This window comes from Cinclus cinclus, chromosome 18 (genome assembly GCF_963662255.1).
Source record: "Cinclus cinclus chromosome 18, bCinCin1.1, whole genome shotgun sequence".
In the NCBI taxonomy this organism is placed as follows: Eukaryota; Metazoa; Chordata; class Aves; order Passeriformes; family Cinclidae; genus Cinclus; species Cinclus cinclus.
Window position 1 is genome coordinate 4,508,322 of NC_085063.1, and position 14,891 is coordinate 4,523,212.

The 14,891-nt window shown below is 45.9% G+C and overlaps 1 protein-coding gene across 1 annotated transcript in view; it reads left to right on the top strand.

Annotated features, from left to right (window-relative positions):
* The window catches only part of PTPRT (protein tyrosine phosphatase receptor type T), a 428,744-nt gene that overhangs the window by 402,514 nt on the left and 11,339 nt on the right, over window positions 1-14,891 (top strand). Inside the window, exons 23-29 of the mRNA XM_062505329.1 lie at window positions 913-989; window positions 1,896-1,932; window positions 2,828-2,925; window positions 4,658-4,774; window positions 6,117-6,271; window positions 8,486-8,621; window positions 9,798-9,947. Of these exons, the coding sequence (XP_062361313.1) occupies window positions 913-989; window positions 1,896-1,932; window positions 2,828-2,925; window positions 4,658-4,774; window positions 6,117-6,271; window positions 8,486-8,621; window positions 9,798-9,947 (770 nt within the window). The remainder of the gene's footprint in view (window positions 1-912; window positions 990-1,895; window positions 1,933-2,827; window positions 2,926-4,657; window positions 4,775-6,116; window positions 6,272-8,485; window positions 8,622-9,797; window positions 9,948-14,891) is intronic.

Below are 14,891 nucleotides of genomic sequence, written 5' to 3' on the forward strand. Positions count from 1 at the left end.
TGGAGTATCTCCTGTGACAGAGCCCAGCACCAGCTGTTCCACAGAAAGATCAAAATATTCCCCCGGTGGAAAATCATGACATAATCTGCCTGCTGGGGTAGTTCCTTTTTGCATCTGAACCATGGAGCATGCTGGGGGATTAAAAGATTGATCTCTGCTATTTTATTGCCTTATCTAAAGAAACTTTGAATCTCCTCAAAAATATGAATGTTTCTGATTTTGTTGGTTTTTTTCAACTCTGCCTCGATGCCATTTTGCCGCTGTGAGTTCTGTGGGTTACATAAAGGAATGTTGCTCTGGTTTAATTTGATTTTCCTTCCAGTTTCTGGGTTTTTAAAAATTCCTTATTTGCAGGGTTTCATTGCCATTTTACCCTCCTTAATCTTTTCTATCTCTGTTGTGATCTATTTAATTATGTCCTGGTCCTGTCAGTTTTAGCTCTTGCCTCAGTTTCCATAGATCAGATTAAACCAAAGGAGTTTGTAGCTTCCAAGCAGGAAAATGGTTTTTGTCATGGGACTACACCTTGCAAAGATCTGTCCCAAATGTCCCAAACCAGGTGACATTTGTGACGTCTCAAATCTCCATAAGGATTATGGTGACAGCAATGAATTCAATGAGTACAGAGCATGACTAACTCAAGGACTTGAACATTACATCTTAAACACAAAACAAAGGGCTTTTAGCAACAATATGTTATACTATTCCATTTTTTGATTATTGCAAGTATTCAAATATTCAGTTACCATGGTGGGATTTTTGAGGCCAGGAGTTGCACTTTGTGTGTCCCTTTCAGCCCAGGGCATTCTATAATTCCATGATACCACCCTTGCAGGATTCAGCAGATACAACAGACCCCTTAGAAACTCCTCTTTATCGTTACTGTCACTTTCTCTCCTTTCCTTCCTTCAGATGATCACTCAAGAGTGAGGTTGCAGCTGCTGGATGGGGACCCTCACTCTGACTACATCAACGCCAATTACATCGACGTAAGGCTCCTGGACATCCCCTGTGACAAACCCCCTGTGACAAGCCTGCTTGTGAATTTGGTGCCTCTGACACAGGGGCACGCTGTGCATCTGATATGAATGACAGCTGAACGTTGTACAAACATGGTGTTGTGACAGGGAGAAAGTTCTCAGTCTCCAGTTTATTCTGTCTGACCAGTCTGGACAGATGGAGATTTCCTGTATTTGACAGATCCACCAGCATAAGTGGGACATGGGCTAAATGATGAATGCAGAAATCACTATCAACCCCTCGCTATAGCACTAGCAGATATCAGAGACTTACCAACTACTCCCAAAGCTGTGGTGCAGAAGGCATGTATGTAAACAGGCTGACTTTTTTAAAGTGTTATAAAGTGACACTGGAAAAGCAGCCTCTGTCTCACAGAGAGTGATCCAATGCACGAGCATTTCTCGAACGCAGCTCTTAAGTCACAGCAACAGGAAATGTTTAGAATAGTTTCTTGAAAGGATAAAAGATGACCTCAGAGTTTTCACAGAGACAAATTCATACCTTTCTTCTTTACAAACAAGAAGATGCAGTGTTTTGCCTATCTGTTTTCAGCATTACTCTCAGGCAACACAGGGTGTGTGTTTCTTTGTGGAAATAATTAAAAAGTGCCCCATTCCTGTCTTGTCTTTGGCATGAAGAGGTTGGGTTATTCAGCCTGAGGGAGATGCCCTCACTTGAAATCTCTCAGGGCAGCCCAGTTGCCCCTTCAATCATTCATTCACTCATTCATTCCATAAATAGTTAACTATAATATATTACATAATTATACACTGTCCAGAGGGCAGCAGTTGGCACCTGGAAAGTATCAAATCCCTGCTGGGCTTTCTCTGAGCTGTGATCTCACAAACACTCATCTATTTTCTTTTTATTTCCAGGGGTACCATCGGCCTCGCCATTACATTGCAACTCAAGGCAAGTTCACTCTTGTATGTCTAAATATTTGCAAACCCAATCCTGGTTTACACTGTTGTAGGAACTTTTTGTGGGGTGACATCATCTGAAAATTTGTTATATGGGCAAAAGAGAGAAGGATGGAGAATTTTCCCAGATCTCCATGGCACTCAGACTTAAAAGCTCAGCTGCAGGCATAGAAAATGCCACAGACTTAGAGGTGGCAGTACAGCCTAGAATGTGTCATTTGTGCATGAAGTATGAAAGGAGAGCTACAGGGGACTTTGTGTGTCTTGGGTTTACCTTGCTTGAGGTGGGCAGTGTGAATAAGCTGTGACTGATGTGCCTTTGAGGGGCACTAGCAGGAAATGCATTTGAACACCACCTTCTGTAAGTCACTTGATGAGTTTCCTGTAAGAAAGGCAATAATGTCATGGAGAGGCTCTAGACTGACAAACCTCTTGTGAGCACTGGTTAGTTGGCTATTGGAACCTGACATTTTTCTGGAGGAAACTTCAGAAAAGAACTAATTTCTGCGTGTTTCCTTCCTCTTTCATAATTAATCAATATTGAACTGTGAGATGGCGTGGTGCATCAGGTGTGAATTCCAACACAGCTATAATACAGGTTCAGTGTGGGGTACATCCTTGTCCCATCACTTATACAGAGTTACCTGCTGGAGCCATCACTTCTGTTGCCACTGTGCTGGAACCTTTAATACCTGCTGTGAGGAAGGGTCTGACCTCCCAGAGAGCTCCAGGCTGTTCGTGTCTGTAACCCTGAATGACAAAGGGATGCTCTGAGAGGGAGCAGGATCCTGTGGGAACAGGACAGTGGCTGGAAAGCAGCTGGAAGGGGTTATTGGCGTTCCATGCACTCTCTTGAGATGTCCTTATTGTCTTCTCTCCTGCCCCAGGGCCGATGCAAGAGACAGTGAAGGATTTCTGGAGAATGATTTGGCAAGAAAACTCAGCAAGTGTTGTCATGGTCACCAACCTGGTGGAGGTGGGCAGGGTAAGGTGCCACTCCCAATGTGTAAAGCCAGACCAGGGCTGTGTTTAACACAGAGCTGCTGCTCAGCAGGGCTCAGCAACAAAATGCCTTTTGTTTCCTGCAAAGGGAAGGGAATGAATTCAGCCACTCTGGGTTTTTCTGTAAAATGCTGTATTTTGTAATACTTAGCTGCTTCCCTTCTAGACTAATAAGGACTGTGTTCCTGCTGTAAGTCTGGGCTTTGACAGAGTTATACAAATTTATGCTAGCTCAGAAGCTGTCTCCTTCCTCAGTACAGAAGGGAAAATGTACTTCTGTAATAGTTATTCCTTATCTGATTATTTGACTTCTCCTCTAAAATCCAGAGGAGTGAGGATGTGTGACTGGTACTCCAACTATCAAAAGACCTCTTTACATGAGAGTCCAAAGCCTGGAGTTCCTGTGGTCACTGTTCCTGGTGGTTGAGGTCTTTGTGGATCCTGGGACCACCCAGCAGTGCTGGCCTCCTAAACACCCACAAATTCCCTTGCCTGGACTGACCTGAACCAGACATCCCTGTGTCAGCACAAGGCAATTCCCAAAGCCCATCATGGAACCAAATATGGATAACTCAAAAGGTGTAGGCTGGACCTCAGGAAATAAGAAGGCAGAATATCTGGGGTGGCTTTTCCAGCATGGTTTTTGTTTTAGAGACATTCTCAGCCAGAAACTGGGGTTCTTAAAAATTTTTGTCCTGATGTTTGTCACTTTCCATTGCTTTGGTACTAAGAAAAAATCAAATTATCATTTACTCAAGGCCATTAGTAATTCAGCTGCTTTGTGTTTGATTTCCCTTAGATCTCATGGTTGAATGCCAGCTACTTCTGTTCATTTACTACTATTTATTCTATTTTACCTTCTACTGACACTTCAGTTCGAAATAAATGCCTCTGTGTAAAAGAAAAAACCCAAACAACAAAAAAGCCACAACAAACCTACATTAATCATATTTTATATTTATAAAACCCCTTTCAATTATGACTGGAACTGGAACATGAAGCCTGCTTTGCAGCAGCTAATTGCTTCAGCTTTAGGTATTGTTCTACTCTTTCATGCTAGAGCATTTAATAACCTGATAGTCTTTGTTAGCCTAAATATCCCTTCTGGAGCTTCACAGCCTTGCTTTTATTTCTTCTGGTGGTTTTGCACATGGCTCCTAGAACTGGCTAAGCTGGGATATGTTTACCTGCTCAGGAGATTTCTCTCTTGAGCCTTACTTGAAGTCTGTTACACCTGGTAAAATGCCAAGTTTATGTCCACGTCTGATAAAAAAAGCTCAGAGTCAAACAAATTTAGTGTCTCAGCATGTATCCCACAAACCCCATGAACTGAAATTCTTTGGCTAAACAGGGAGATCTCAGAATTACAGGAGCAGTAGCATGGGTTTTTCCCAAAAGGGATGGTGGTGGTGACTGTCCGGTGTCCTGTACATCTGATATGGGCCTGGCATGTATGGAAATTCAACGAAGATTTAAAATAAAAAAATCTAAATGCACCATTTGCATTCATATGGACAACAAAGGGAACTTTAAAAACATCCTGCCTGTGGTTTCTATGTATAGTAAAGGAATTTTGATCTAATTTATACAGTTAATTTTGGCAAATCTGCACGTCAGAAGAAAGCCCAATTTGCATTGGCTTCAGCATGAAAGTGGAGGAAAATGTAGGTTAGCTCTGACTCTAGTTCCTCTCAATATTTTCTTTCTCCCCCCAGGTGAAGTGTGTTCGATACTGGCCAGATGACACAGAAGTCTATGGAGATATTAAAGTCACATTAATTGAGACAGAGCCATTGGCAGAGTATGTCATACGTACCTTCACTGTCCAAAAGGTAAGGAGCTCTTCAGCAGCTGAGATTATGACACACTCCATTTGTGTTCAGAAACTGTGGGAAACTCCAGAGTGCTCTTGGACATGGGAGCTATGCTATGCTACTAGGCTTCACTTCAGCAAACTAAATTTTTGACAGGGATTCCATTTTTTGGACAAATGATTTTACAGGAACATCTTGATGTAGCCACAAAAGTAGAATCCACAGTGCATAAAGTTTAACTGCATCCAAAAGGCAGCAGATAGCTGATGGTATGCCAGGAGTAATAACTGCCTTGTTTCACAGTGGCAAATGGCAGAGGAAAAAAGGTACCACTTAAACTGGATGCCAGGTAGGGTCCCTTTAGATCAGAAATGAGAATGTAATAAGAGCAAGAGTAGAAAAATTATCCCCAAACCAGCAGGATTTGGATGATTTTGTTACTTGTAATTAGAAATTGGATGTCTAAGTGTCAGAGTATTATAGGTCTGTCCAAATTACCTTCCAAACACTCAGTAAGTGGTTTTAAAGATTTTCCAAAATTGCTGCTGGCTGAACTTCAGCCACACTGGGAATATTGTTTCAGTTTTCTGATACATCAGCTCCACATTTCATTAAATCATTGAGAAATTTGTTGATAAATGCTAACGCCAAAATCTGACAGGCTAGAGGAGCTGCTGCTGGATTCCACCCACATTTCCTGTACAATAAAGAGCAGTTGTCCCAGAGTTCCGTGTTCCCCTTTGCAGGTCAGATAAAGGTGTGATTTTCACATACCAACAACTTGCTCTTCCCAGAAAAGATGGTTCTGGGTAGCAATTTTTTGCCCTTTTCACTGCAGTATTTCAAACTGAGAATTTTTGGCAGGAGGTGGCAAAAAATTTGCTGTTACCTGGGGCATGTCCACTCTTGAGGTGTTCATTCCCCAAGCTTTTGCTTCAATGCCTCAGATAGGATTTAGGAGTGAATTTTTGGTGGTGTATGGCTGTGACACAAGCTTCAATGCCTCAGATAGGATTTAGGAGTGAATTTTTGGTGGTTTATGGCTGTGACACAAGAGGGTGAGGATGAACACAGCCACAGAGTGTTAGGGCTGAGGTGACCCGGGTGAGGTGGGTTTGAACTGTGAGAGCACAGGCTGGAACTGGGAGCTGGTACCACCTTCCCAGCCCTCAGGTGGGTGTTACCCACTTCACTGGGAACTGGAATTCGGATTTTAGAGTGAAAAGCAGCTCAGACACGTTTCCACGCATGGTGAGAGCTCAGTGCTTGTTGCACCTCTGCACGAGGGAAGGCAGCAGGGAGCAGCATCTGCTGACTGGAGTCTGATGGGAGGAAAACAGAGGCTGTGTTGTCTCCTCAGAAAGGCTACCATGAGATCCGGGAGATTCGGCAGTTCCACTTCACCAGCTGGCCGGACCACGGCGTCCCCTGCTACGCCACGGGGCTCCTGGGCTTCGTCCGCCAGGTGAAGTTCCTCAACCCCCCCGAGGCAGGACCCATCGTGGTGCACTGCAGGTAGGACAGCTCTCCACCTGAGCCCCTCCTCCAGCAGCTTTTCCTTCTCTCTGCTTCTCTCCTGGCAATGACCGGCGGCTGTTTAAGGGTAACATTTCCTTGCATGCAGGCAAGAAGGGGAAATAGGTTTTTCTTCCCTGAAGTGGCAGATCTGGAGCCAAGCTGGCCTGAGTTAGAGATGATGGGAGTAGGTCAGAGGGGGCCTTTCAAATGTAGAAGACCCCACAGTGGTCTGAGCTCTGCTGGATGTTTGTAGCAGAGCTGGGGAAGTGGTGAATATCTGGGACAGCCATTCCCAGCCCTCAAACCTCCTGTGGCAGAACAGACAATGTCAACACAGAGAATTTTAAAGCAACTTTGTTTTTCTGTACCCTCATGTGCTGCAGCTCAGCTTTGTGCCAGCATTAAAGGCCTTACCTGGTCTGGTGGGAGGGGTCCCTGCCCACAGCAGGGGACTTGGGACTGCAGTGTCTTTAAGGTGCATTCCAACACAGACCATTCTATGGTTTTATGTTTTTATGGTCTGAAATATTCCTCTGGCTGAGTCTGGCTGCCAGCCCTTGGGCACCTTGGCTTCCTAAAAGCCCAGGAGTTGGGGTGGGAATCTCAGATTAAAAACTTGCCCTCTGACTTCCAGCTAGCAAATAAAAGGAGTTAAATGGCTTCAAATGCAAGGAAAGTCAGTGCTACATCTGCAGGGCTCAGAGCATGTGTGAGCTAAAGAAGATGTGGCTTGAGCACAAGGCTAGAGAGCAGAACTGGCTGTCCCAAAATCTCACCCCTAAGCAATCCACAGTGAATTGCCTCTAGTTCCCAGTCTGGGTCTTGAGAAAGAGTGAGAGAATACATCCCACAACTACTTTAGAAAGGAAAATCAATTAAATCTTATCTTTTCTAAGCAGTTTTGGATTGGGTGGGTGTTTTGTTTTGCTGGATTTTTTAGCAAGCAGTGAGTCAGTTTTATAATCAAGTAAAGCTAAACCTGAGGAGTTGGCAGATGAGATTTCATTTACAGCTGAGGACCTGAGTTTGCTGCTTTGGTGCTATGAATGAGGTGCCATGAATGATGTGCCATGAATTCAGACACCCTGGAAGGTGTCTGAACCTGACTAATTGTCACCAAGAAAGCAAGGAGAGGTTTTTTGTCCTTTCCACTTTAATGAACAAATGCCATTTCCTCTGTGTTATTTATCTGCTTTTGAATTTTAATGACTTGCTTTAAGTGGTAATTACCAAATTCTCCCCACCAATGCCCGACTGGATAATATCACTGTTCGATATTTATGAAGTGCCAGGATCCTCTAAATATAGAACTATTAAAACTATTTGTTAAAATTCTGAAAAGCTGAGAGATAAAGGGAGAGGAAATGCCAGTAATTCATTAAAATTCTGCAAATGAAAAATATCTTCTCTCTATTCAGCAGTTGATTAATCTGGTCCATTAATTTATGGTCATTCATATCTCCTTGCTTTCGGCTCTGGTGGAGTTTTCAGTGCAGCTGAAGTTTCTCTGGTTTGAGCAGAGTTCTGCTTCCTTCAGAGTAATGTGAAGAGACTTCTCCTCCCTCCATCCTTCACACCTAAGCAGTTTGGATGATTTCCCGGAGGGGAAGGAGGACACAATGACAACACAGTTTTGCAGGAGATGGCCCAGTTCTCACAAAGAGTGGGGAGCTCTGAACTGAAGGGTTCAAGTAGCCTCGAGCTCCTTCCTCTGTAATTTACAATCCATAACTTGAAATCACCCTCCTCAGGATCCGAACTGCTCCTATTCAAAAGGGAAAAGAAGCATTTGAGGTGGAGGACTGAGCTCCTTTCATCATGCCCACTGGAGTAAATGTATGCATTTACTCCCTTCTCGAGGGTCCCAGGGAAGAAATTTCCTGGAATTGTGTCTGTTTGCAACCTGGAGGCTGCTCTTCCCTGTGTAATGAGAGGTGTGCAGGTGACCTGACCTGTAAAATTATAATGAATATTTTTGCAATATTTTGCTGATGTTCAATAACACAAAACTTTTGTTTCTGCCTCCCTTTCAAGAAATACTATTTCCCCTCATTCTCTTAAGTCCTGAACCAGAAAAATGAATCCAGCAAGGACTGGGAGCAGCTCCTGGGAGGAGAGAGTGGTGTGTGTGTGGGTGTGCTGTTGTTATTGTCTCCTGCCTCTCCACGGCCCCTTGGTCACGCAGACCCTTCTGGTTTTTTCCTTTTGCAGTGCTGGGGCTGGCAGGACAGGGTGCTTTATTGCCATTGACATCATGCTGGACATGGCAGAGAACGAGGGCGTGGTGGATATATTCAACTGTGTTCGAGAGCTGCGCTCCCAAAGGGTCAATCTGGTGCAGACAGAGGTAGGTGCCAGCAGCTCTCCCTGCACGAGGTGCTGCTTTCCTGTCAGCTTCTCTGCCCAGCCATTTGTAAAGTCAACTCTGTGCCTTGATTATGCAGAACTTTCAGTGGCTAAACATGCCGGGATTTGCACTGAATCAATTCACTGGCAGCTACTCGAGGCCTTCAAGACAGGAGGGCAAACCTTGACGTTTAGGTCTGTGCATTGCTGATTAATTTTATTCTCACAGTAAGAAAAAAGACCTCCTGAAGCCTCTCATGACTCATTCATAGGAACACTGCAGGCACCAGTAGTGCCTAGTGTATATCAATTACAAGCTAAGCAAAAAAAACATCTTTGATTCACGCTTTGGGTGCTGATTGAGCAAGGTGCTCCATCACACAGCACAAACTCCTGTGGAACTGTTATCCTGTTACACAGGTTTTATGTGTGTCCCTTAGCTCCTTCCCCTCCTGAGGGGCAGGACAATAGCTTGGAACAGAGAAAGGCTGTTAACTTTGTTGGACTTCCCATATTTCCTTAAGGGAAAGAGTTTTACCCAAAATACCCAAAACCCAGGGCTCTGAAGAAACCTGTTAGTTCTGTGCAGTTGTGCCAGGGAAGGTCAAATTGTATATTAGGAAAAATTTCTTCATTAAAGGATTGTCAAGCTCTGGCACAGGCTGCCTAGGGCAGTGGTGGAATCACCATCCCTGCAAGGGTCTAACATCCTTGCCACATCCCATTTAGACATGTAGATGTGGCACTTGGGGACATGTTCAGTGGTTAATTTGGCAGTGCTGGCTTGGATTCAGTGCTCTTAGAGGTTTTTTCCAACCTAAACAATTCTGTGATTCTCTGGTGTTGTTGGAGGCCCATCCCTGACCATTGCCTGGTGGACAGAGAGGCTTTACACCCCGATGTCTTCCTCAGCCCTCCCCCATTTTGTCCCAACATTCCTGAGAGTGCCAGCTCCCCATTTTCCTTGTGAATCTGAAAGGAGCACATGAGGCCTCACATTCGATGATGGATGAAATATGCTCACAAAACTGTCATGAAGCACACTGTGTAATTTGTCTCCACGTAAAACAGAGCCAAATATGCATATTGGGCATGACTTAAGAAAAAAAAGAAGAGTGATACTTCATGATCTGTATTAAAAATGTGGTTTTAATATCTCCTCCCCTCCCCTGTGCAGGAGCAGTACGTGTTTGTCCATGATGCCATTTTGGAGGCATGTCTCTGTGGCAACACGGCCATTCCAGTCTGTGAGTTCAGATCCATATATTACAACATCAGCAGACTGGATCCACAGACCAATTCCAGCCAGATAAAAGATGAGTTTCAGGTAATTTCATATCTCTCAGTCACTGCAGTTGGTGTATTGGAGGTGTTTAATCAATTTCTGTATGTTATTTTGTGATTTCCAGCAGAGCAGACAAGGGGGACTGAGCCAAGGTCTGATTTCAGTTGATTTTTTGTTGTACTTCTGGGTCAGGAAGAGGTTTGGTTTTGATCTTGGACTATTCAGCCTTCAGCAAGGAAAAAATTGTCCCCATCACTCCAGTAGAACAAGGGTTCTAATTTTCACACACAATGCCGTACTTCTTATTTTAATAAGTGTTGTGTTGTTCATTTCCTTCCATAATTTATACAGAAACGTTTATGCCTCAAGGTGCCTTATTATCCATTCCTGTGGTTCATATGGTGCTTCCAAGCTTTGACAATCAACTTGTTGACAACCTTCCACACAGGGCAGAGAGGGAGCTCAGTGAGCATTATTTTGGCTATTGTTAATTTTCAATTAAATGTCAGTGAGTGCCTCAGTTCACTGCAGATGTTTTGCTAGGTACCTGGTGATGAGACCCAAAATGATGGACAGTAAAACTCACAAGTGCTCCATCAGTGCTCTTTGCCCAAGGCAAGCAACAAAATAGGGGTCCTTCCTTTGTTTCCTGTCCTTGTTGCTTATCCCACCCTGGTAAATGGGCTTGGGACACCCCAGCCATGGGCCCTGTGCAGTTGTTCCTCTCACAGAGTGGAGAATTCACCCAGAATTCTGAACTGAGCTGGGTTTTACAGTCTTACTCCCCATGAATCTATAATTCTTTACTGTAGGGCTGCCCAGAGAAGCTGTGGCTATCCCAGCCCTGGAAGTGTCCAAGGCCAGGTTGGATGGGGTTCGGATCAACCTGGGATTGTGGAAGGTGTCCCTGGCCATGGCAGGAGTGGAATGGATGGGCTTTACAGTCTCTTCCAAACCAAAACATTCTGTGGATCTATGGATCTACATCAATGTAGGGAAAAAACAAGACTGTGAGAAATTTGGAGCAAGGCGAATTTGATAGAGAAGAAAGAGACATCTACTATTTGTTGAGGCCACTCCTAGTCAGAGTAAAAAGGTGGTGATTGCTTTAATTACAGTAAATTCCCACCCCCTCTCCCGGGAAGTTGTCTTTTGCAGTCTTTTTGGAGCCCCAGCCTGGGTCAGAGGCCTCTTTTCCTCCCTCTCTATGCCAAGGGAGAATGTGTGCCTTTTATCTGAAGCCTTGCAGGGAATCATCGGGGTTGGTACAGTGAGATAAAAAATGTGGATCCCAACTGATGGCAGTTCAATTAAAAAAAGATCTGGTTCTATCAAGTGATAGCAGGCTGTAAATGTGTTTCTGGTTCTGAATTCTCAGCATGTAGGAGCCAGAGCTGAACTTCATCAGATGCTGTTTAAAAAAAAACATTATTAAAAAAAGCCACCACTTGCTGGGTGTATTTTGTCATGATATGAGATGGGTTTTGTCACCTCTGTGCTTGTTCTTTTGAGCTGCCAGGGGCTGGCAGCTCCTGTGGGAAGGAACTGCTCCACTGTGCTTTGCATAAGAGGTTCAGTGTCTGTCTCCTTGTAGAATCTATTTTTACAGGATTTTGGCTCAGAGCGTTCCTCAGCCCTGATTGTCTGGATTTAATGCAAAAAGCTGGTATCTCTGTTGCAATCTTTAGGCACCAGTTGCTATAACTATAGATCTGTGCTTGCAGTTTGTGGTGTTTTGGTCCCACTGGCCCTGAGGTAAGGCTGGATGTATTTTTCATGTTCTACATGTTGTCTGGACACACAAAAGCTCACTCTGGAGAGTTTTTGTAATCTGAATCAGTACAGGAGCAAGGGAGAGAGGGGAGTAGCATAAAATAGGCAGGAGTAAATCACTAGCAGGTCACCTGCCTGATTATCTGCACTGTCAGAGATCTGAGATTTCATGTTGTTTCCCCAGCCAAGACTCCCTGCTTTCCATCTCCAGACAATGTAGAACCTGAATAATTTAGAGCAACTATATTATTTCAAGTTTTATTCTTTGACACATTCTTTTATCTTGGATTGTTTGACCTTCTTCTTTTCTTCATTCATAACCTCTCTGTGGCATAAGTCCAGCTCTTTTAAAGATTTTTTTTTTATTGGCCCTAATATTTTGTATTCTTCTGGCTGCAGAGAGTTCACTGTAGGACTCCATGGGCTTTGCTCAGGAAGGGGAGATGTAAAAGTGAAAACACAAAGATACCAGGCAGCCACTGATCTGCCACCACTTAAGCACTAGTGCTAAGATGCATTCACTTTGATTTCTGACTTTTGATCCTTGTTGACCAACCTGGACTGGTTTGTGAGGTAGCCTCCACAATGGGGAACACAAAAGTAAAATAGATGTAAAGAAATATAGTCTGTCAAGCTGTGGAAAAGGCAGATGACAGTCAAAGACTGACAGCAAGGCCTCAGAGATTAGGTATGACTATGTAAGTGAAGAATCCTGTGTCAAACTTCAAAAGAAAAGTACCAATCTAAATAATATACGGAACAAATAGTCTTTTCTGTTAAAAAAAACTCAGAACAACTTTTCATCTTAGGTTTTTATAAGACAAGTCAGTAGTCTGATGGATCACCAGAGGCCCTGAACACAGTCTGACCTGCTGGGTGGTCAGTGCTCAGGGTACACCTGCACAGGACACACCTGAAGAGGGGGAAGGATTTGTGCTTCTGCCCTAAGGATGGTGGAAACAGGAGGAGGTTTCACTCCAGCACCAGATCAAAGCTGCATCTTATATCTGTGAGACCTTTTTCCAAACTCTAGGAAAGAACAGGAATGTTGTCTAGCTGCTCTGTGGGTTTAGAGCTGGAAACGCTTGGGAGATTTATAGTTCTTTCAATTTTTTCTCTTCCAACAATATTTGGAAGAGTTCCTCAGGACAATGTGCAAAAGACAATGTGTTATAACAGCAACCAGCTCCTTAGTGCTTCTTCCTTTTTATCACTGGGATGCCAAATGCTACGAAGCAGAAGGATGCAGAGTCCCCAGGCGGGTGCAAAGGAGAGCTCTTTTTTGCAAAAACCAGGCCTTTCCAAGCAGCCACCCCATAATCAGTTCTATCCCATTTAAGCACAACAAATGCAATTCAACCAACCACCATAAACCACAATGTGAACACGTAATGCTTCTATAATTTGTTTTCTACCTCTAATTCAGCTGAGTCCCTTTCCCACAGTCCTTCCCTGCTTAGATGAAGTAGCAGGTTTGAGCCACGATTTTACAAGGGTAAAAAGGCTGCTGTTCTGTAAGGCTTTACCTACAGGCACCAGCCAGAGGTCTGACACCCTGAGTCCCTTTAAAACAAACATACTGTGCATATGGCATCCCTGCTGGGAGCTCTGAGGCACTGAGGCTGTCTGTGTCCCCGTTCCCCTGCTCTGTGTCCCCGTTCCCCTGCTCTGTGTCCCCATTCCCCTGCTCTGTGTCCCCGTTCCCCTGCTCTGTGTCCCCATTCCCCTGCTCTGTCTGTGTCCCTGTTCCCTGCTCTGTGTCCCCGTTCCCCTGCTCTGTGTCCCCATTCCCCTGCTCTGTGTCCCCGTTCCCCTGCTCTGTGTCCCCATTCCCCTGCTCTGTCTGTGTCCCTGTTCCCTGCTCTGTGTCCCCGTTCCCCTGCTCTGTGTCCCCATTCCCCTGCTCTGTCTGTGTCCCTGTTCCCTGCTCTGTGTCCCTGTTCCCTGCTCTGTGTCCCCGTTCCCCTGCTCTGTGTCCCTGTTCCCTGCTCTGTGTCCCTGTTCCCCTGCTCTGTGTCCCCGTTCCCCTGCTCTGTGTCCCTGTTCCCTGCTCTGTGTCCCTGTTCCCTGCTCTGTGTCCCCATTCCCCTGCTCTGTCTGTGTCCCTGTTCCCTGCTCTGTGTCCCCATTCCCCTGCTCTGTGTCCCCGTTCCCCTGCTCTGTCTGTGTCCCTGTTCCCTGCTCTGTGTCCCCGTTCCCCTGCTCTGTGTCCCTGTTCCCTGCTCTGTGTCCCTGTTCCCTGCTCTGTGTCCCCGTTCCCCTGCTCTGTGTCCCCGTTCCCCTGCTCTGTGTCCCCATTCCCCTGCTCTGTCTGTGTCCCTGTTCCCTGCTCTGTGTCCCTGTTCCCTGCTCTGTGTCCCCGTTCCCCTGCTCTGTGTCCCTGTTCCCTGCTCTGTGTCCCCGTTCCCCTGCTCTGTGTCCCCATTCCCCTGCTCTGTCTGTGTCCCTGTTCCCTGCTCTGTGTCCCTGTTCCCTGCTTGGTGTCCCCGTTCCCCTGCTCTGTGTCCCTGTTCCCTGCTCTGTATCCCCGTTCCCCTGCTCTGTCTGTGTCCCTGTTCCCTGCTCTGTGTCCCCGTTCCCCTGCTCTGTGTCCCTGTTCCCTGCTCTGTGTCCCCGTTCCCCTGCTCTGTGTCCCCATTCCCCTGCTCTGTCTGTGTCCCTGTTCCCTGCTCTGTGTCCCTGTTCCCTGCTCGGTGTCCCCGTTCCCCTGCTCTGTGTCCCTGTTCCCTGCTCTGTGTCCCCGTTCCCCTGCTCTGTGTCCCTGTTCCCTGCTCTGTGTCCCCGTTCCCCTGCTCTGTCTGTGTCCCTGTTCCCTGCTCTGTGTCCCTGTTCCCTGCTCTGTGTCCCTGTTCCCTGCTCTGTGTCCCCGTTCCCCTGCTCTGTGTCCCCATTCCCCTGCTCTGTCTGTGTCCCCATTCCCCTGCTCTGTGTCCCTGTTCCCTGCTCTGTGTCCCCGTTCCCCTGCTCTGTGTCCCTGTTCCCTGCTCTGTGTCCCCATTCCCCTGCTCTGTCTGTGTCCCTGTTCCCTGCTCTGTGTCCCTGTTCCCTGCTCTGTGTCCCCGTTCCCTGCTCTGTGTCCCTGTTCCCTGCTCTGTGTCCCTGTTCCCCTGCTCTGTCTGTGTCCCTGTTCCCTGCTCTGTGTCCCTGTTCCCTGCTCTGTGTCCCCGTTCCCCTGCTCTGTCTGTGTCCCTGTTCCCTGCTCTGTGTCCCCGT